Source organism: Magnolia sinica, chromosome 2, assembly GCF_029962835.1.
Source record: "Magnolia sinica isolate HGM2019 chromosome 2, MsV1, whole genome shotgun sequence".
NCBI lineage: Eukaryota > Viridiplantae > Streptophyta > Magnoliopsida > Magnoliales > Magnoliaceae > Magnolia > Magnolia sinica.
This window is the reverse complement of record NC_080574.1, coordinates 12,757,229-12,780,536: the sequence shown is the minus strand read 5'-3', so window position 1 is coordinate 12,780,536 and position 23,308 is coordinate 12,757,229. Positions and strand designations below refer to the sequence as shown.

General features: G+C 40.4%; 1 protein-coding gene and 1 long non-coding RNA gene across 3 annotated transcripts in view; one reads left to right on the top strand and one right to left on the bottom strand.

Moving 5' to 3' along the window:
• Nucleotides 1-878: 878 nt before the first annotated feature.
• On the top strand, nt 879-22,103 carry LOC131235291 (beta carbonic anhydrase 5, chloroplastic). 2 transcript variants are annotated; one of them, XM_058232435.1, is made up of 9 exons: nt 879-1,322; nt 1,701-1,759; nt 18,248-18,406; nt 18,489-18,537; nt 19,154-19,267; nt 19,614-19,667; nt 20,694-20,776; nt 20,850-20,958; nt 21,648-22,103. In XM_058232435.1, exons 1-9 carry the CDS (start codon nt 1,212-1,214, stop codon nt 21,846-21,848), a joined length of 939 nt encoding a protein of 312 aa, XP_058088418.1. In that variant the 5' UTR covers nt 879-1,211; the 3' UTR covers nt 21,849-22,103. The 2 variants fall into 2 exon arrangements, with proteins under 2 accessions (XP_058088418.1, XP_058088424.1); XM_058232441.1 differs by lacking the exon at nt 19,614-19,667.
• The window catches only part of LOC131235313 (uncharacterized), a 76,873-nt gene continuing 67,756 nt past the window's right edge, over nt 14,192-23,308 (bottom strand). Inside the window, exon 2 of the long non-coding RNA XR_009166054.1 lies at nt 14,192-14,334. This is a non-coding gene — a long non-coding RNA (uncharacterized LOC131235313). The remainder of the gene's footprint in view (nt 14,335-23,308) is intronic.

The following is a 23,308-nucleotide window of genomic DNA, read 5'->3' as shown; positions in this document are numbered from 1 at the left end:
CATGGGATTAGGAGGGATGGAACGGATTTTAAGGTAATGATGGTGGTGTCAGTGGATTGGTTGAAGATCCATGGGATTGCTATATCCCTGGACAAATTCTTTAGGTCTGTTTGGCACACGCGACATATCCCGGGATTTTACCTTCCAATCCGTCCAACCAAGGGATGGAATCAATTTTAAGGTAACGAATGGTGATGCCAGTGGATTTTTTTAAAATCCATGGGATTGCTTATATCCTGGGACAAGTTCACCAGGTCTGTTTGGCTCGTCATGTATATCCCGAGATATCGGGATCTCATCCGTCCAAATACCGTGGGATTAGTCGGGCCAAACATGCCCTTATCTTCCCCCGTTGCTTTAACTCTCTCATCAAGAACGTTTTCCCTATCTAAATCTAATCAATCTTGATAGTCCCCATGCTGAAGAGATGAAAAGGCAAATATAATAATCCATCCAGCCGTAGTTTGAATGTTCAAAATGATAATTCAAACTTTTTTAAGCAAAGCGGTAGTTGAACCTGAGATCTATAAAGCTCACATACAAATGTTGTGTGTGTAACATCCACTCCGTCTATCAGGTGAGCCACTCGTTATTTGACTATCAGGCCAAAAATCCAACTGATCAACAGCTAAGGTGAGCCACCATAAGAACAATATGAAGAGAAAGCTGACCATATATTTGCGTGGGATTCTTTAAGGTCTTTAGGTTTCATCCAGCACGTTCATCAGGTGAATCTCACTAAAAAAATCACAATCCAAAAATCAACCTTATCCAAAACCCAAACAGGATATTCCAAAAACCATCCTGATCCAAAACTCAGGTGGGCCACACCTACAACAGACTTCCTACTAGTTTACCACCAAATACAAGGTCACACTTCACATGCCCCTTCACATCGACTGTGGAGACGGTTGCCGTATTCATGGTAGTTAATCCAAACTCCACCAAGGTTGCCTCCTTAGGACAGCCCTTGATCAGATCAATCCAAAATCATCGTGATCTACGGCAATTTCGGCCCACCTGCTTCGTGATCTACGTCCCAAATTTCCCATAGCAAATCTCCTCACGCCAGCTGAGTCGGTCGTTAAAGCAAGAACTCCTTCGGTTTCTCCGTCGTTACCTCATCTTTCCCAACAAACCAACCGTCCGCATTCAATCCGCTTCCGCATGATTAAAACCGCAACTTCCATTTCCACGCCAGCAACACGGAAATGGCAGCCCCCTTTCCAGCTCCGTACAACGACTCCGTTTCCTACACAACCTCGGCGCATCCTATCAATTCCCTTGCGTCTCTTCCTAAAACAGCATTCGGAACACTCAAGGTCAGTCCTCTCTCTCTCTCTCGCATATCTCTTTTTCTTTTTCAAGAAGCTCGGCAAGCTAGGACTGTACAGGTGGGGCCCACAACTTACCTAAGCTGGGCCCACCATGGAATTGGACCATGCTCTTATGTCTCTCCTCTTGGGTGATCCATCATCCGATGAGAATGGACAATAGCGACGTTTGGTCCATATTTAGCGAGAGCGAAATCAGACGGTTTGGATCATCTGATGGGGGAGAATTCTTCGGTATCACCTGGTCCCAGCAAAAGTAGGCTTATATGTGTTTTGTTTATACGGGCAATGCCGAACAAATGCTTGATCTGACGTTTTGTATTTTTGTCCATTTTTTATCTGTGTATACCATTCGGTGTGCTGCAGATCTGCGGCTGGAAATCGTCGAAAATTGAGACCCATTTGAGAATCATGGGTTCTGCTGGGTGAGTGAGGTTTTTCTGTCCCCTTTTATTTTTTTGCTTGTCTCTGCAAAAATGAGTTGCTTGCGTGAAAATTCTATCGGATCTGTTAATCTCTCGTGTGGTAATTTGTGAATTTATGGTTTGTTTTGTGATGATATGGAGATATTGGTGCGTTTCTTGAAAATGGGTATCTGAATCTAGGCATTTGTGGTTTGGAGCTGGGGATCTGTTAATGGGTGCCGTTAATTCTGGAAAATTAACTTGTTACAGTGCATGCAATACCATTTAGCAAAGAATATCAACCCTAGAAAGTCCTGATCGATGCACTTTGGTTATGGATCTGGATTGTCCAATTTGTGGACAACTTAAAAAATGAGCCATAGTCCAATATGGTCTTTAGGAACTCTGAAATTTGATCTGCTTGAAATCTTGGTGAGTTGAGTGGATAGGTGACTCGTCCAAATCGACTTGCTAGTCAGTAATGGTGCATTCTAAGTAAGGAATGGCCTGGATCTTGCCCATGCATGACTTGTTCACACCTAAGCCATGAATTCCACACATCTGAGTGCATGTAGCATTCCTCTTTCTTGATTGGTGGGTTTCCTATTTCTGAGAAGGTTGTGTATGGGGTTTCTATCTCTGAGAAGGTCGATGTGTGGGTATATCTATTTTTTAAGAAGAGAGAGAGTAGGGGTTGATGTGTTACAGTCTCTAATTTTGAAAATAGCGAGTTCAGGTGCAAGGGCACCTTTTTTTTTTTTCCTAAAGGAGAGAGAGGGAGAGTGTGGATTGTCCAATCTTCACGAAAAAATCACTTGAGTTTTTTGTGCCGCATGGTTGATTCGTTGTGTCAACAAGCAATCCAAAGGGGAGCACTTTTTCAGGCAATATGACTAGGAATCTGGTCAAACCCGAGTGGATCGGCTGATCTCCAAATCTGATCAGCGAGTTTTTAAACGTTGGTCCAAAATCTTGTTGATATCGAAATTCATAACTATTTGGTCCGTTGCCAATTCTTAGGGAGAAAGGGGCATATTGATTATGGAAATTCATAACTATTTGGTCCATTGCTACTTCTTAGAGAGAAAAGGGTATATTGAATAAATGGTTGGAAGTAAACCACATACCTGTTGTGTCCCATCAGTTGGTTGGTTTGGACTAGTTGACATTGTGGACGGATTGAGAATGGAGAAAAGAGAAGAAAATTACAAGAAAAAAAAAGAGCCTGAGAGAGAGAGAGAGAGAGAGAGAGAGAGAGAGAGAGAGAGGATTAATGTCCTCACCTCTCTCAAGTCTATTAACATGTTTTCAATATTTACAAAAATGCCGTTAATAACAAAAGCAAAAATATCCATTATGTCATAAACCTAGATGGGCCTAAGAATGGGACCCATATTTTCATTCGATAGTACTCTCCCTCAAGCCGGAACATATGTATCATGAATGCCCAACTTGAGAAAAAGAGATTCAATTGAGTATGACACAAAGCCCTTGTAAATATATTTGGCAGTTGATCTTGGGACTCGACAAATGGCATGCAAATTTCATTAGTTGCAACTTTCTCTTGGATGAAGTGGCAATTAGCTCTGATGTACTTGGTTCTCTCATGATAGACACAGGGTTGTTGGCAATATAAGAGGTTGTTTGATTATTATGGTATAACTTCATAAGAACCTTAACTATAAACCCAAGTTTACCCATTAATGTTTTTAGCCAAAGAAGCTCACATGTTGCATAGGTTATTGCTTTGTATTCCTCCTCAACACTTGAATGGGCTACAACATTTTGTTTCTTACTCTTCTATGTAACAAGATCACCACCTACAAAAGTACAGTAGCCAGATTTAGAATGCCTATCATATGGAGAACTAACCCAATTTCATAAGAATATCCTTCCACTCAAAGATGGTCATTCCGCTTGTAGTGGATACCATGACCATGAACTCCCTTTAAATACCTGAAGATACAAAGCATGGCCTCCATATGAGGAATCCTCTGCTTAAGCTAACTAATCATGCAGATAGGATATGTAACATCAGGTCGAGTAATTGTTAGATAAACTAATTCCTACAAGTCAATGATATCTTCCTCGATCATCAATTAATTCACCTTGATTCACACTATCTTTCTGATTTGTATCCACGGGAGTTTTGGCAGGTTTGGCTCCTAAAATATTTGTATCTTCTAGTAGATCCATCACATACATGTACTGTCACTGCTTGGGACAATGATGTTGTCTATATATACAACCAACACAGTAGTACCTATCTCACTTTGTGAAAACATAATGGTTGGCCTGGCTACGTTTCATCCCAAACTCGAACACCACTTTACTAAACTAGTCAAACTAAGCTCTTGAAGACTGTTTCAACCTATAAATTGATTTCTTGAGATGATATACCTTATCTAACTTTCCCTTTGCAAGAAACCCAGGTGGTTGCTCTATATAAACTTCTTCAACTAGATATTCATGAAAAAGAGCATTCTTCGTAAAGTTGATATGATGGTTAATCCAAATTTAGAGTAGTGGAAATAAATAGTTGCACTGAGTGATGTTTTGCCACAGGTGAGGTCTTTGAGTAGTCAACTTCAAAGGTTTGAGAGTATCTTTCAACAACTAACCGATCTTTTAAATGATCCACTAAATCATCAGGTTTGAATTTTATTATGTACAATCATTTGCATCCAACTGTGCGCTTTCCAGGAGGTAATTCAATTAATGTCTAAATTTAATTATGATACAGTACAACCATTTCTTCTTCCATAGCTCATCTCTATCTATCAAAACTCAGAGCTTCCTAAAGAATGATGCATACAACAAAGATAAAGCAAATTGTCTAAATGATGTGGATAGATAACTGAACAAAATAAAGTTGGAAATAGGATGTTGTGTATATGAACGAATACCCTTATGAAGAGCAATGGGTAGATTACCTTCATTTGATGGTGGAGGCAAGGATTCAAAAGAATGACGATCTTCTGATGGATTGATAGAAGTCATGATCATATGTAATCCATCTCCGTCTTTGAGAGATAGGGTTATAACATTTGTATCCCTGTTTAGTACGAGAATGCTCAAGAAAGATATAATCGATAGCCCTTAATTCACGTGTACACACACCACAACAAAATTGGGTAGTAGAACATATGAATCATCATTTACTTGAGGTTACTAGAGTTTTGTTATTGAAGAAGTGTTAACTGCATGCTACTTAATAAATTGGATGCCTGAGATAAAATGCATGAATTAAATTCATGAAGTAGATATTTTTTTAGCATTATCTGAATGAAGAACGCAAACCTTAGCATTGAATTGAGCCTGTGCTTCCATATGAAATGCTTTAAAGCAAGAAAACACTTCTAATCGATCTTTTATCAAATATAGCCATGTCATATGAGAATAATCATCCACAAAAATAACAAAGTACTTGAAAACAGATAAACTAGTAAGATGAACTGGATCCAAAATATCAAAATGTACTAAATAAAATTGTTTATCACTTCTCTTGTCTAGATGGGGAAGAAAATATGCTCTATGTTTACTCAACTCACAAGCTTCACACTCTAACCTAAGCACATGTGACAACAATGTGTCTAGAATCTTCAAACTACTTAAGGATGGCCAAGCCTAGAATGCCACTGATGAGGAGAGATGTATGTCCACAATACATCTCCAAGTATTCCATGATCGAGGTAATAGAGTCCATTTGCTTCATGTCCTCAACCTCCCATTCGTCTTTAGATATAGAATTCACAATAAGAATGATAAAATGTGATAAAACAATTTAAAGACTTGGTTAGCTTTCTCACTGATAACAAACTCAAAGAAAATTTAGGAATATTAAGTACTGATGACAATAAAAGCGATGGGGCTAGGATAGGCTGTACCCAACTTGGACACACAAGTTGAGGTATCATTTACTAATGTGATAGAGATAGAGATATAGATGGCGACTGTACTAACCAAGAGCACACACTATGTTTATCAATGATATGATTGAAAGCTCATGAGTCAATGACCCAGGGTACACACTATCAAATGATGCAAGACAAGCGGTACTTGAATGCGTAAGAGTAGTTGTGGGTGATGATGCGTGGGTGGATCTATCCTTCAGAAGTTTGGCATATTATTCTTTGGACATGGTAATTGTATCACCTAAAGTACTGGGCTGAGAAGTGGAGGAGATAAGCTTGGAGACATAACACTCAGCGCCATTATCACGGGAACAAACCTAATTCGCCCAGGCAGGCTTACTAATAAGATCCCAACATGTGTCTGCTGTGTGGTTATTGAGACCACAATGAGTGCACCATCAATTGCCATGGTTAAGTTCTTTTTCCCGAATACATCTCCTTTAGGTTATCCTAGAGTTGCTTTGCTGTCTTGAAAGAGATAACATTTACATTAATATAAGGATCCATACTATTCCATAACAAAGCCCCAATTGGGGCATCCTCTAGTACCCAATCCTTGTACTCTATTTAACTTTCGTCAAGTTTGGGGGAAGTCAAATATATTAATTTCCTTTACCTGTAAGGAATACCTCTATTGATGTTGCTGCCCACTGTAAGTAATTTGCCCCATTGAGTTTAGTTAATGTAATTTAAAAGTTCATCGACTCAGGTGGAGACAAAAGATTTTTAGCTTCATTCTTGATCTTTTTAAAAACATTTCTTGGCTTTATTCTTAATATTAATTGATTAAGGAGAAATCAAACACCCAAGGAGGAACAAATATCTTTAAACTTATCTCGCGCACATTTTAGGAACCGATGTATATCAATGAAAACTATCACTTAATGGAACTTTTTGTTTCAACACATACGTTGATTCTTTGACCCTTGCAATGCTCACCTTCAACACATATTTTCGATCTCCAATCCGATCACAAATCTGGCCATAAACATACGATGCCCCACTGTTGTGCATCATGATGGATTTATATGGAAGTAGGCCTCACACACAATCATAAGACACGATTACACGGTACATCATATGGTGGTTGAGAGAGATTTGAGTAGATCAACCCCTAGCGACCTTAGATTTTTACCTCAAAACAATGAAAGAAAAAATAAAAGAGAAGAAACATTGAAGAAGAAGGAAGAGATCGATGCCTGGATCAATTTAGCTTAGATACCATGTGGACGGATTGAGAAAGGAGGAAAGAGAAGAAGAAAAAGAGATGAAAGGAGAGAGTGAGGATCAATGTTCAAATGTCCCCACCTTTCTCAAGTCTATTAACATGGTTTTCAATATTTACAAGAATGCCATCAATAACAAAAGTGAAAATACCCATCACGTCCTATACCTAGATGGGCCGAAGAATGGGCCATATAACAACCCACATTCACGTTCGATAACTGACTCATTTGAAAATCTTACTAGTTATATGCTTGTTATCGTTTGCTAAGTGGTATTAGTGGCATGTGTATCCAACCCAAAATGCATTACTGACTTGTATAGCTTCAGCTGGAACTTCAATTAAAGTATAATGTTGAAACATCCATCCATAGTGATACAATATTTTGTGATCGAGTTTTGGAATCTTGATTGTTACATTTTATTTTTCTTATTCAATTAGTTGGTTTTACTTGTTAGGTACTTGGATGAATGGAGTGTCAAGCTTGTAAGTTTTAGTGTTAGTGAATGGACTTATTGAAAAGATCTTACTGCAACGTGAAAGGCCTTTGTGAGACTTTTGGGGCTGAGTCGTCTAACCTTGGGAACTAATGGACATATTAATTGCGACCCCTTTTTCTTTATTCAATCAGTACTAAGCATCGGTTGTTGAGGTTCAAATAGGGAAGAAAGGTGATTATTTTAGTTGGGACATTCCCAACCTACAATCATAGGCTTCTGCAGTGGTATAGCAGACAATGCTTTTATGGCCTCCTTATTGCAGCACATGAGGATTGTGTGGGGGGCATAGAACTGGTCCTCTTCAACAATGTCATCTTCTTCTTTTTTCTTTGAGAATTGAAAATTTGTGTCGAAAAAAAATACAACAAAAAGGAAGACAGAAAGAACTACATGAGAACAAAGAAGAACTTCAGGAGAAACAAAGAGGAAAACTAAAAATACAACCTGCCCCGGCCATTAGGAGCCCCATTCCCTAAAAAACAAAAACACCTTGCTAACAACAACTTCTAAGGGCTGACATTTATCCCTAAAGAACTGTTCATTCCTTTCCAGCCACACAATCCATAGGGTAGCTAGTAAAGCGAGAAGCCATTTCCATTTCTCCTTAGAGCTAGGGCATCCTTCATGCGAAGACGGCAACAAAAGCTCCATAGAGTTTGGCATCACCCAACAAACTTAAAATAAGACAAAATGTTGCTCTGCACCCCTGAGATAAAAGGGCAGTGGATAAACATATGAACCATTGACTCCTCATCGTTCTTACATAAGAGGCAAATATTGGGCAAAATCAACCCTCTCTTGCGCATGTTATCAACGGTCAATATTCTATTCCTGCTTGTAAGCTAGGCACTACCTTTAGGGATGTTCAATAGGAGTATCATTTTAAGGGATGTTTCAGTTATGGTCCTTCCATGGTGTATGTCAGTATTCATTATCCCAGATCATCACAACATATGACATCTTTCATGAAGTCAACCACTGAGGAAAGAACCTTATTAGGACATCAGTTTATAAAATAATTTGGTAACCCCTGATCTTGCATTTTTTGTAATTGGGAATAGAGCTGGGCATCGAATTGAGTCGGATTGAGTTAGGGCTGTCCCGATTTTGAAATAGACCTGACTCGAACTCGACCTAACTCGGTACTGAGTCCAGCATGCCTAACCCGATCCGAGTTCAGGTTTGGCCTAAACTAACTCGGATTGAGTCTAACCCGGTCACTGGTACCGAGTCGGGTCGAGTCAACAAAGAGTCAGGTTTAGTGCGACAGGTATCTGCGGGCTGTAATCACATATCAAAACCTAGGTGCACCTGCTAGAATTGCAACCAAGGTGTCCCGTATCGGTATCGGTTGGCGTAACGGTGACCTCCAAAACCGATACGGATACGGGGGCGTAACGGTGATACGGGGGCGTAACGGCCCGTAACGGCGCAAAATTTTTTTTTTTGCCAAAAAAAATGAAAAAATATGGATTAAATCCGGAATATTCTAAGCATTCCAAATATGCATTCATTTATAAATTGGAACATGTTTATGGTGGTATAACGGTCCACTCTTTAGTGAGAAGTTGTATCGGACTGTCTGATGAATTTATGAACCAGATAACTTGAATTTGACTACAAAATTCATATATTTAATTTTTTAACTATCTACTATCAATGATAGATATATTAGAATGAATGTAATATGAAAATATCTAACATTTAGGTGTTTGCAATTATTTTTGAGGGCCAAAATTCATGCGAAAAAAAATATAAAATGGTACCCCAAATATGTAAAATGCACATTAACATGTTCTACTATGATTAACACATCATATGGCATCATTAAAACAGCAAAAGAATCATTAAAAAATGATTTTTCGAATTTTCAAAAAAATGGCCGAAAAAAATGCGTAAATAGAAAAAAATAAAAAATATATATAAAATGGCACCCCAAATATGTAAAATGCACATTAACATGTTCTACTATGATTAACACATCATATGGCATCATTAAAACAGCAAAAGAATCGTTAAAAAATGATTTTTCGAATTTTCAAAAAAAGGGCCGAAATAAATGCGTAAATAGAAAAAAATATTAAAAATATATAAAATGGCACCCCAAATCTGTAAAATGCACATTAACATGTTCTACTATGATTAACACATCATATGACATCATTAAAACAGCAAAAGAATCATTTAAAAATGGTTTTTCGAATTTTCAAAAAAGGGCCAAAATAAATGCGTAAATAGAAAAAATATTAAAAATATAAAATGGCACCCCAAATCTGTAAAATGCACATTAACATGTTCTACTATGATTAATACATCAAATGGCATGATTAAAACAGCAAAACAACCATTAAAAACTGATTTTTCAAATTTTAAAAAAGGGGCCAAAATTCATGCGTAAATAGAAAAAATATTAAAAAATTATTAAATGGCACCCCAAATCTGTAAATGCACATTAACGTATTCTACTATGATTAACACATCATATGACATGATTAAAACAGCAAAATATATTAAAAAAAGTATAAATACCTATTTTTGACGAATTTCTGAAAAATGGCCCACCGAGCTTTGATTCAAAAAAATCTATAATATAATGTGTTTTTCTATCAAATACCTAGCTAAGGTTGGTCGAAATTAGTAGTAGAAGGACTTAGAAACAGTTTGGAAGCAAGAAGTTTCAAAAAAACAGCAAAAACAGAGCTAAAAAAAAAGTTACCGTTTCGGGCCCGTTACGCCCGTATCGGTCCCGTATCGGCCGATACGGGTACAAAAAATCGAATCGGCCGTTTCGGCCCCGAAACGGGTAACGGTTCGCACCGTTACCGTTACGTATCGGCCGATACGGCCGATACGTAACCGATTTGGCATACCATGATTGCAACCTCTCCATCAACTACACGACATCTCATATATGAAACGTCCAATCTAGGTTTTTTTTTTTTTAATGTACGAGTCAGGTTTCGGATTGAGTTGAGTTAATTCCGAGTCAGATTTCGGGTTAAGTTGAGTTACTAGGTGACTCAAACTCGACTCGGTTTGAGTTCGGATTGGACGAAGTCTACTCAGTTCAGATTGACTCACCCACTCGGTTTGGGTCGAGTCGGGTCTGAACGAGTCGGACGAGTCGAGTCGTCCGGTGCCAAGCTCTAATTGGGAAAGACAAAATTGTTCTCCATATTCTCCTACAAAGCCAACTTTGCCTTTTCTTCCTCTCTCTCTCTCTCTCTCTCACTCTCTTTCTTCTTCTTCTTCTTCTTTTTTTTTAATACATTATTTATTTAAATTTATTTTTATTACTTTGGTATTCATTTGGATGTTTATGGTTTAATTGAAGATACGGTCTGTGATAGGGTGGAATGGCAAGATCGGATTCGTGTAGCTAACCCCTATTAGTTGGGAGAAGGCCTAAATGATGATGATGATGGTGGTGATTTACTCGTAACTTCAATTTGCTAATTCTTTATATGGCACATACAAATGAGAGAGTGAGATCCCTGGGGATTATGTTCGATGCATATGTTTTCTTGTGTGTTCTCACTTTTGTTGCTCGCCATTTGATTTTTTGTTCTTCTCAATGGCTCCACCAACGGTTTCTTTTGAGCGTCATGAGGTCTAAGGCAGGGCGATCCTTTACCCCCCTTCCTTTTTGTGGTGGTGACCGAAGATTTTAACAAAATATTGGAAAGGGCCTAGTCGGTTGATCAGCCCAATGGCTTTAGGGTGGAGAATGCTAGCTTCAAGATTTCACTCTCCAGTTCGCCAACAATATGATTCTTTTTCGTGGTGTAGATGTTGAGATGGTGGATAATCTTAGGATGATTGTGAGGTGTTTTGAGGTGGTGTCGGGATTTAAAAGTACATATTTTGAAGAGTGAGATGATGCATATCCATACATCCAAAGAAGAGGTGAAGAGGTTAGCGGAGGTCTTTGGGTGTCGGGCTGGGTCTTTTCCTTTATCTTGTCTTGGGCTTCCCTTACGCATTGGCAAGCCAACCAAACACTTGTGGGATAAGGTAATTGAAAGGGTTGAGAGGAAATTATTAAGGTGGAAGAGGCATCAACTTTCTCTAGGCGGAAGACTCACACTAGTTGATTCAGTATTGTCTAACTTGCCAATTTATTCTATGTCATTGTTCAAATTTCGAAGGAGGTGTTGGAGAGGTTGTATAGATTGAGACGTAATTTTTTGTGGCAAAGCGCTGATGTCAAGAAATAATTCCACCTTTTGAGGTGGGAGGAGGTGCATATGTTGTACCAAGAAGGGGGTGTAGGGATAAAAAGTTGGAGCAAACAAACCTAACTTTACTTAGGAAATGGCTTTGGAGATTTGGGGTGGAAGAAGGGAGGATGTGGAGGGAGGTAGTTGCTTGTTAATATGGTGCTCAGGAAGGAGGTTGGTAGGCAAGGACTTGTCTTTATGTGGAGCCTCTAGGGTGTGGAAAGTAGTTAGTATAGTGTTGAATATGTTTAAGGAGTGGGTCAGGTTTTCTTGCGTTGACAGGGAAGAGCATTATGGGTTGGTGAGAGGCTTCAGGAGGAGTTTTCGTCGATTGCTTCTCAAGCTTTAGATCGGGATCCCTCTATTGTGAGTTGCTTTTCCGTTTCCGGTGTTTCTATCATGTGGTCTCCCCGTTGCAGGAGGAACATGATGGATGAGGAGGTGGAATGCTCGTCTATCTTTTGGATGTTAGACAACTCACATACCTTGTATAGTTTATTTCCATAGGTAGAGGATTCTGAGTTTATTGTTTTCCTTGTATAGATGGTTGTAATCTCTATATATTCAACGCCATTGGGTTGTCTCAAATACAGAAAAGCTTTCAGCTCCTCTTGGTTTTCATGGAATCAGAGTTTCACTGATCCAAAACCGGCACCACCTGTCAGATCTGACCGCCTCTGCCCCTCTGCTCCCCTGCATTTTCTGGCCCCTCTGTTCCAGATCCAGCGCTCCTTTGTTTCGATCCAGATCCAGTGCCCCTCTGTTCCAAATCTACATTCAGCACTCTCTGTTCCACATCCAACGCCCCTCTGTTCCGATCTGTCTTTTCCCGATCCAGAGCCCATGTTGCTGTTGCTATTTCGCCAGATCCAGAAACTGCAATCCCTTGGGTATCTCCTGCTGTACGGTACTTCTAAGACTTTCTGTGCTTTCCATTACTTCAGATCAATGGACAAATCACGTACAGAGGCCCCACGTTGTAGTTTTAATGGTACCAACTATTCTCTATGAGCCATTTATTTTAAGAATTGCCTCAAAGGTCGTGGTTTGTGGGGACTACTGGATGGATCTGTTGCTATCCCCACTTCCACAGAGGCCGACAAATTAGCAGATTGAGAAATGAACAATGGACAGATTATTACTTGGATTCTCGATTCGGTCGATCGCTCCATTGCTGTTGGCCTCACACCTCATCGCACTGCTAAGGTGATGTGGGAACATCTTTAGACGATTTATCAACAGAGTAATGCGGCCTGGTTATACTGCTTGGAACAGGATCTCGTTAACCTTACTCAGGGTGATGACAATATTCAATCATTTTACTCCAAAATTGTCACAATTTAAACAGAGATGACTATGATGGATCCAACATTTCCTCATGACTTTAAAATATTCCAAACTATGCGCGAGAGTGCGCAAGTTCGTCAATTCCTTATGAAGCTACGTCCGGAATTTGAGCATTTTCGAGCTGCTCTCTTGAACCATAGCCCCACTCCTTCATTGAATTCGGTTATTAATGATTTATTGGCTGAGGAACAACGACTGAAAGTTCTCTCTTCCTTCCTCAACTCCAGGCTCATCTGATATGGTGCTTGTTGTGTCCACCACTTTACCAACACGTGGTTCTGGTTCCTTTCCTTTGACTTGTCACAAGTGCAACAAGGTGGGTCATGTTGTCCCTCAATGCAAGGAATTGTGCGCTTATTGTCGACGGACTGATCATGGTATTCAGGACTACCGTATACGTGCCTATGTATCTTCTTTCGGCCGTGGACGTAGTGATCGTGGTCGTGCTCTTTCTGCTACTGCTGCCACTATTTCTTCCGAGCCGTCTGTTAGTGATTCTGCATCTACTGTTTCTGCTGAAGGTCTTTCATCTCCGTTAACTCCTGCGATGCTCCAGCAAATCGTTCAGGCCCCTTCTGCGGCCGGTATGTTAGGTATATCCTCATCTTCTGCATGGTTCTTCGATTCGGGTGCTTCCAATCATATGACCGGTGATGTATCCCATCTTCATGACATTCATCCCTACATCGGCAATCGGGCTATTTCTACTGCGGATGGCACTAGACTACCTATTCAGTCCGTTGGATCATTGACTTTCTCTCCTTCTGCTTATCGCCAATTCACCCTTTGTGATGTGTTTCATGTCCCTAACCTCCCATCCAATTTAATTTCAGTTGGTTAACTCACATCCAATAACTGTTTAGTTATATTTATTCTACACTGTTATTTTGTACAGGATCTGGATACGGGAAAGGTACTTGGGACGGGTAGGCGGCATGGTCGTCTGTACGTGCTGGACTTTGATCCATCTGTCACTCCGGCTCGTTGTTTCTTTTCTCCATCTTCATCAGATATTGTTCGGTAAATAAATTGTGGAAACTGTAGCACTTTCGCCTGGGTCATCCGCATTCCGATCGGTTACTTCAGTTAATTTCGTCTGGCATGTTAGGGAATATCTCTCTTAATAAAAATGATTTGGATTATTCTTGTTCTTCCTGTTGTCTTTCAAAAAGTAAGTGTATTCCCTTTTCTCTAAGTACTACAAAATCATCTTCTATGTTTGAACTTGTGCATACGGATGTCTGGGGTCCTTCACCAATTATGTCTCTCTCTGGGTTACGATACTATGTTATATTCATTGATGATTTCACACGTTACACTTGGATTTACTTTCTGCAATCGAAGTCACAAGTTTTTGAAAAATTCAAGTTATTTCACTCTATGGTGGAGACTCAATTTCGAATTCCAGTTCAAACCCTCTGCTCTGACTCAGGAGGGGAATATCTCTCAACCGATTTTCGTACATTTCTTCAAGGTCATGGGATTATTCATCAGACCACCTGTTCTGATACTCTACAACAGAACGGGGTGGCTGAACGAAAAAATCGCCATATTGTTGAAACTGCCAACACCCTGATGACAATTATGAGTGTTCCTCGTTCTTTCTGGGCGGAAGCAATGTTACATTCCGTCTACTTGATTAACCGGATGCCAACCAAAGTTTTGAACAGTAAATCTCCCTACTTTGTTCTCACCGGCTTACTTCCTGCATATTCCACATTTCGTGTTTTTGGTTGTATCTGTTATGTTTACCTGACTTCACATGAACGTAACAAACTATCTTCAAAATCGGTCAAATGTATGTACTTGGGATTTTGAGAAACTCAGAAGGGTTTTCGATGTTATGATCCGGTTTCTCATCGTGTTCGGGTTTCACGACATGTAGTTTTTCTTGAACACATTGCCTTTCATTCATCTCTTCCTCCTCCGCACACTCCAAACTCTCCTGGTCTAACCGCCTTTCCAGAAATTCCGTCTGTCTCAAGTACTCTCCCTCGTCCGTTGTAGGTTTACAAATCCACCACCTATTACTCAACCCGAACCTACTGTACCTGTTGCAGATCCCGAACCTACCTCGATACGTTGTTCCGCTCGTGAACATCGAGCGCCTGATCGCTTGATATGCTCTATGTCTGCCATGAATGCTACTCTGGATACTGTTTCTATTCCTACTTCATACTCTCAGACAGCCACTCATGATTGTTGGAAGAGGCTATGACAGAAGAACTTGCGGCATTGGATGATAATCATACGTGGGACATTGTCACTCGACCTGCTGACCAATAGCTAATTGGTAGCAAATGGATTTATTCTATCAAGCTCAAGTCTGATGGATCATTGGATCGATACAAGGCTCGACTTGTCGCTCAGGGATACAAACAGGAATACGGAATTGATTATGATGAGACTTTCGCTCCCGTGGCTAAAATGAAAACTGTTCGTACTCTTCTGGCTATATCTTCTGTTTGCTCATGGCCACTTGCTCAGATGGATGTGAAAAATGCCTTTCTTCATAGGGATTTCCATGAAACCGTATATTTGAAACCTCCTCCTGGCTCTTTAATCCCTGACAATAAGGTATGTCGCCTAAAGAAAGCCCTGTACGGCCTCAAACAGGCCCCCCGTGCCAGGTTCCATCGGTTTTCTTCACAGCTCTTACAACATGGCTTTCTCTGTAGCAAGGCCGACACAAACATTTTGTTCGCACCTCTACTTCGGGCATTATTGTTCTTCTCCTTTATGTCGATGACATAATCATTACTGGAAGCGATGTAGCTGGTATCCGCTCGCTTATTAATTCTGCACTCATCCTTCAAGATGAAAGACCTCGGTCATCTAACATACTTTCTTGGACTTAAATTTTCACGTTCCAACCGTGGGATCTTGGTCAGCCAGCGTAAATATACAAAGGATCTTCTCGCCTTGGCATCATTGACGGATCAGAAGACAGTTCAGACTCCCTTAGAACTTAATGTTCACTATGGCCGTGATGATGGTGATCTACTTACACAGCCTGACTTATACCGCCGTTTGGTTGGGAGTCTGGTTTACTTAACTATGACTCGCCCTGATATTGCCTACGCTGTCCAAATCACCAGTCAGTTTGTTTCTGCTCCTCGGACTCTTCATATGATTGCGGTGTTGCGCATCCTATGGTATCTTCGTGGAACTCTAGATCGATCCCTGTTCTTCTCCTCCACGACGACTCTGGACCTTCGTGCTTATTCGGATGCTGATTGGGCCGGTTGCGCTCTCACACAAAGATCTACCACTGGTTATTGTGTTTTTCTCGGCACTCTCTCATCTCTTAGAAGTGTAAGAAGCAAGCCACTGTTTCCAAATCGAGCACAGAAGCCAAGTATCGAACGATGTCTGTTGCGTGTAGTGAGCTCGTCTGGTTACGTGGACTTCTTTCAGACTTGGGCATTCCTTTACAGAATCCTACTCCACTCCATGTCGATAATCTCAGTGTCATTCAGATTGCCTCTAACCCGGTTTTTCATGAATGGACGAAGCATATTGAAGTTGACTGTCACTTTATCCATGAGAAATTTCAGTCTGGGCTCATTTCTCTTTCACATGTTGCATCCCATGATCAGATTGCCGACATTCTCACCAAGTCCCTCACTTCTACACGTCACTCTTTTCTAGTTGGCAAATTATTACTTGTCAATGAGTAGCATTAGTTTGAGGGGGGATGTTAGACAGCTCATATACCTTGTATAATTAGTATACCTTGTATAGTTTATTTCCATAGGTAGAGGATTCTGAGTTTATTGTTTTCCTTATATAAATGGTTGTAATCTCTATATATTCAACTCCATTGGGTTGTCTCAAATACAGAAAAGCTTTTAGCTCCTCTTAGTTTTCATTGGAGTGGTTTCTCCAAGTCAAACTAACTGGTTGTTGAGTAGGAAGGATTTGATGGTGTGGCCCTTGGTCAAATCCGACAAGTTCTTCATGTGATCTTTCTATAAGTTGCTCTCCAATAACTCTTTGGGTGAGAGGTGCGCGATCACATCTCATGTGTGGCCCTATGGGGTGCCTCCATAGGTGATGGTGTTTGCTTGGTTAACTGGGAGGAAAGTGGTGCTTGCTTGCTATAAACAACTTGCAAAAGAGGTTGATGGTTATCCCAGTTGTTGTATCAGGTGTATGAAGGACGTGAAGACAGTGAAACACTGTTCATCCATTGTGTGTTTTCACGCAAGGTGTTGCATAGGTTCCTTGTCCTACTTAAGACCTCTTGGGTGATGCCAAAGTCCATTTGTTAGGAGTTAAGGAAAGATGGTGTGGAGGTTAGGTTTGTTGGTGGTCCTTCGGAAGTTATGGTGGGCGGGGTTGTGTTGAAGCCTCCGACCCTGGTGATTGGTCTGTGATGGCTAGGTTGTTTGTGTAGCTGTTCAAGGGATAGTGGTGCGCCAAATTGTTCCATCCTATGATATTGCTTATCAAAACAAGTTTTACCAAAAGTATCCCTCCAGTTGAGACCCTGGGACTCTTGGTGGTGCCTCCTAGGGGCCAGGTGGCTAGCCGAAACTCACATTGAGAAGGATAGATGGGGCATTCTCCAAATGAAGATGATATGGCAATCTTTTGTTGCATGGGTCTGATGGGAATAATTGCTGTGGGGGCAGAGGTTATTGCTCAATTCTCAGTTGCTCTACAACAATGAAGTTGGACTCCTTGTTGAGTTGACTAGTCGTAATGTCGACTGAAGGCAATTTTCAAAGCACAGTATATGGGCTCTCTTCCTCATTGGAGGCACTAAGATTTCTGGGAAACGAGGTTCTCCTTTTTTTTTAAAAAGCAATGTTGGTTGGATCTCTCACACAGAGTCTAATAGTTTAATGAATGCATACAAGTCTTGGGATTATTGGTAGTTGCGACCTAGCCTTCTATGCTTAGTGTGTTGGCTGGTACGCTTCAATGTGATTGCATATGAAAACATAATACTTTTCCTTTCCCAGCAATTATAGTTTTTTTTTTGTTCACCTGTTTCATATGTAGTATTTTCCCCCCTTCATCCATTAAAAGAAAGATTAAAAAAAAAAAAAAAGGAATAAAAATACCTAAAAAAATTTCAATTAATTTCACTTAATACATCTGAATCTTTTGGTCATAGTGACTATGAATCAATGCGGACAGAAGTACATCATGTTTTGTCCATGTTTCTTGAACTGTGCGTTTTTTCTGTTTTAGATTCTTAGAACTTTTAGTGAAAGTTCCACTTTGTGGTCCCAAGCATTTGATTTTGGTAATTTGTTTGCAATAGTTGATTGTAAAGGTTTCTCCATTCGCAGGAGAAATCCTACAAGATTAGAGGCTTCCAAAGAGCCTCTGGGTCTGACCCAAGAATTTACCAACACTGAATTGGAAAGAGTAGAGAAAATTGATCGTGGTTTGGATCTTTTTGGGGAGATGAAACATCGGTTCCTGAGATTCAAAAAGCATCAATTCCTGTAAGTAGCAATCAGCATTACACTGAGGTTACTTGACAGAATGATTTGTTTGTCGGTTTATTGAAATTATGACTTGAAACAGGGAAAATTCGGTGCATTTTCAAAACCTTGCCCAATCACAGGCACCTAAGGTGATAAAACAAACTAGGTTTTCACTTTTCAGTTATTGTTGTGTTTCTATTACGGTTTGAATATATTTATTCATACTTCAGAGTTTAGACTTTAGAGGCATTATCAGGTCCTGATGCATCAGGATTTGAATGGTGTCCTGATGATGCCAGTCTGTGCAAGTGGACATCCAGACCACCAGTAAAATGGTCCCCACCAGGCATGGGGAATGCCCTAAATGTCTTCCAGATTTTAAGATCTTAGAGATCCATTCATGGACCTTTGCTGGATTTTTTCCAATTCTATTTATAGGCCACTGATCGAACAGTTGGGAACTTCCACTTTGGGAGATGTTTGGGGCATTCCCATCCACAGTGGAGTGCATTAGATCAATGATCTGGATCACCAAATCATCAGTACCCCTTGTATGGACTGGGTGCATCAGGACACTATTTGTGACCTCATGCATTGGGATCTGATAGATATTGACGTCCTTAACCTTAGGGAGACCATTTCCATTTTGCCTTTGATTTCTTTTGATGTGTTACAATACAATTAGGGCATCATGCTTTAATTGATTTCTGCATCATTCTATTTCACATAACCTATTTTCTTGTCAACTGACAAGTTCAATTACAGTTCATGGTGATTGCATGTGCAGACTCAAGGGTCTGTCCTTCCAGCATCTTGGGGTTTCAACCTGGGGAAGCCTTCACTATCCGTAACGTGGCGAATTTGGTTCCCCCATTTGAGGTATTGCTGATGATACAAAATTTCTATCTTAGGCCCTGTTTGGTAGACGCCTAAAAAAGAACTAATCTTATTTTAGTTAACAGTATGTATTAGAGATGGCAATCTTATACACCATTACTGTTATCATGAACTCATTGTGTATCAGAGATCAAGATCTCTAGTACATAATTACGGTTAACTAAAATGAGATGAACTCATTTTTAGTCATCTGCCAAACAGGCCCTTAACATTTTATTTAATATGTGCTTGAAACTTTGGATGCCACCAAATTGACAAATTTGTACTTAGGCCTTCAAATTTCTTGACTAGCATTGGCCTTCACCATTTTTCTTTTTTCTTTTTTCAGAATGGCCCTACAGAAACTAATGCAGCACTTGAGTTTGCTGTAAATAGTCTTGAGGCTAGTTCTCTCTCTCTCTCTCTCTCTCTCTCTCTCTCTCTCTCTCTCTCTCTCTCTCTCTCTCTCTCTCACACACACACACACACACACACACACACACACACACACACATGTGCACATGCACATGCATGCACACATTATTGGAATTTACACTAGCTTGTACCCAGACAGGCTAAAGGTGGTTGTGGGGAGCCAGTTGTTGAACTTCTGCTAAGCTACCATGAGAATAAGCTACCCTAAATAGCTGCTGCAAGGCAATGATGATGATGAAATACACGTGAAGTTTGCTAAGTTAATATGCATTTCTAAGGTAGCCCCTCTACATGCTCGCACATGTGCCAATATGGTACGTGGCTACTAGACTGGAACTGTCCCTCAGGTGGGTCCATCGAGCAGATGCACTGCTGAAAAATTTACACTGGTTGAAATATCAGGTGGGCCACAATTTGCAAGTCAAGTGCGTGGCCAGAAAAGTTTGGCCAACTTTTCATTGGACATCCTTTAAAAAAAAAATTCTAATATCATGGCTCATCAATGACTGGAAAGACCTTAATTTTTGGACCATGGAATCTATCTTGGTAGGAACTGCCTGATGAATTGTTGGATTTCACTCACATGTGCCACCTCAGCACGTGCAATGGCATGTAGAGGGGCTGCCTCATAAGTGCATGTGGGCTTAGCAAACCTTGCATAGTGAATGGATATTTGCAGCCTGCCTCTTTGAAAGACATGGTTTATCCACAAAAAGGTCAGTATCAAATAGTGGTTCCTGACACCTGCATAAGTACTTTGTTTGAAGGATTACACACAAACATAGAGATCATCTTCATCATCATAGCCTTGTCTGAGCTAGTTGCGGTCGGTTCATTCTTATGGCAGCTTGGCAAGAGTCTGGTGATTGGCTGCCCACCTGACATCAACCCTACATCCAAGCTGGGGACAGCAGGTGCAAATGCCACTGGGTGTGATTATCAACATATTAATCTGCACTTTATTGAAAATGACAAATGTTTATTGTTTTTGTAGGTTGGAAATATTTTTATCATCGGGCACAGCTGTTGTGGAGGCATCAGGGCCCTTATGAGTATGCAAGATGAAGTTGATTCTAGGTAAATATAAACTCATTTTCTTGAGGGGTTGTTCTGTCTGCATTACTCATTTCAGTTTGTATCTGTGTGGCAGCAATAGCTTCATTAGAGAATGGGTGATAGTGGGAAAGAATGCAAAGTTAAGGACAAAGGCTGCTACTGCAAATCTCGACTTTGACCAGCAGTGCAAACACTGCGAGAAGGTGTACTCCCTACACCATGCTCATCTTTCATAGATGTTCTCCATATCAGCTTCTTAATTATTTCCCTTCCACATGCATCTCCATCTAAGCATTTTGGAAATACATTTTGCATTTCTCCCTGTTTGGGGTATCTCAGTCATTATTTCTCATGCAACTGTAGTTTGGAATTATGCTCATGGAAATAATCAAATACGTTTTGCACCCCCTGTGAGTTAGATGTTCACTCTTATTTTTACACAATGGCAGTAGAGAGGTTGCTGTGTTTCCTGGGCCATTTGTAATTGAGGACCTTTTTGTATTATCACTTGTGCACTTCTGCTTGAGGTCTGTAACCCTTGGCTGCATGGATGGTTGAACCAGAGCATCCATCTGGTGTTGTCAAGTAAAGATGGGTGACTCTACAAAATCACAGCGGCTCAACAAATGTGTCCATCTGATTTCCTGTTAAATGTGGATTGTCGACTTTTTTTCTTTTTTCTTTTTTTTGGTTTTTTAACATATTAGTTGGACAACTATGATTGCTTGAACGACGTGTTTTTTATATACATCTATTGGGGTCCATTATGATGGATGGGCCAAGCAATGGAGACAGGACATATCCTCTTTGTCACATACGGGTTTGGCACAGTCACCTGGGTTCTCACCTGCTCTACCCATACTGAAGTGCAGTTGTATGTTCTATGTTACAGGAATCAGTTACCAGGTCGTTGCTGAACTTGCTATCGTACCCATGGGTAGAGAAAAGAGTGAGTGAAGGGATTCTCTCCCTTCATGGTGGCTACTATGACTTTGTCAACTGTACTTTTGAGAAGTGGACACTCGAGTATAGAGGACGGATTCAGGATGGTAGTGTGGAATACACCATCAAAGATCACTCATTTTGGCGCTGAATCCCTCTGGGGAGTGCGTGATATCCTGATCCGACCAAGGCCTGCCATGAAAATGCAAGTAACTTCCACGTCTTGGGAAATAAAGTTATCCCCACAAGGAACTTTCTGCATCCATGTTTTATGATGTATCTCTATTGTAATGTATCCGATTCTTGTATTCCTATCCAATAAACATAAACACAGACATATCTTATTTCATAAGTTTCCTTATGTTTGTGGTAATTGAATATAGAAAGCACTAGTGTTTGGAGATAATCTTTTTGCTGCTCACACTTGGTTTTTTTTTCTTTCCCTGATGACAATGACAATGGTTTCTACATCATATTTAGAACTCACCCCGTGAACAATCGCCCAGAAACAGAATAATGCCAGATGCAGTCTGTCTGGATGCCTTGGAGCCTTGCTTGATTAAATCTAGCTTCCTTCCATATGTAAATACATGCAGCACCCATATATTTATATAATTGGAGGGCTGCAGAAGAAATGGTATGTATTCATATTGGCCGTGGTCATTTGGGTGTCTTGAAATGGTGGGTATTGCACAAAGCTGGGGTAGTTTGCTTGCTCTCGACTCCCATTCATTTCTGTATGAGTTGCTTTTTGAGTCCTTTTGCTGTAAATTCTCTGCAGAAATGTATTTGAGATACTTCCAAGCGGAGCCTCGTTCTCTCATGAAGGCTGCTGTCTTGCACATCCAACGTGTTTAGGTGCCACTGCGAATTGAGTTTCAATGCAAATTTCTCCCCACAGGTGCTGACGACGGTGTGGTTGTTGGAAGCATACCAACGGCTGGATTTGTGCTTAAGATTACGGCCCACTCAAGTGACCAATAGGACTGAAATTTCAGCGTGATAATGAGTTGGATGAATGGTTTCAATTTTCAGGCATAAGGCACATGTGAACACGTGTGTGAGAGATGGTTGATCCTGGTTTCTGTAGATTTAATGAGAAATGAGAAACAGGAAGCGTAGACATTCCCGGATCGATTTTTGTTGCGTAGGACATCCAAGGATACCCTTTCCTCATGACCGCATCATTTTATGATCCAGGTGTCCCATTAGCAATGGGTCACTGTAATAAAATCACAGATGATCCTGACCTTCTCATATATGGCATTTGAATGGATGGCTCCAAGCAGTAGAAATCAATGATCCACGTTCAACAGGAAAATATCGATTGATCAGGGTACTAAGATTGTTTGGACGGCATACTGCAGATCATACACAGTATAGCCTATCGTGTGGACAGTTTTGCTCATCCAAGAGCCTTTGCACATGTGGGCCACCCAAGCAACAAGTCTCAAGTGTGATTGGTGCAAAACAACTTCAAAAGAAGAGGTGGTTCAGGGAGCGGGTGGACTTTTGGGCCTCCATTCATTATCGCCACATACATGTGGGAAAAAAAATAATCCTGATCGGACTATCCTAGCCGTCACAATAGTGACTGCGAATGGACCAAAA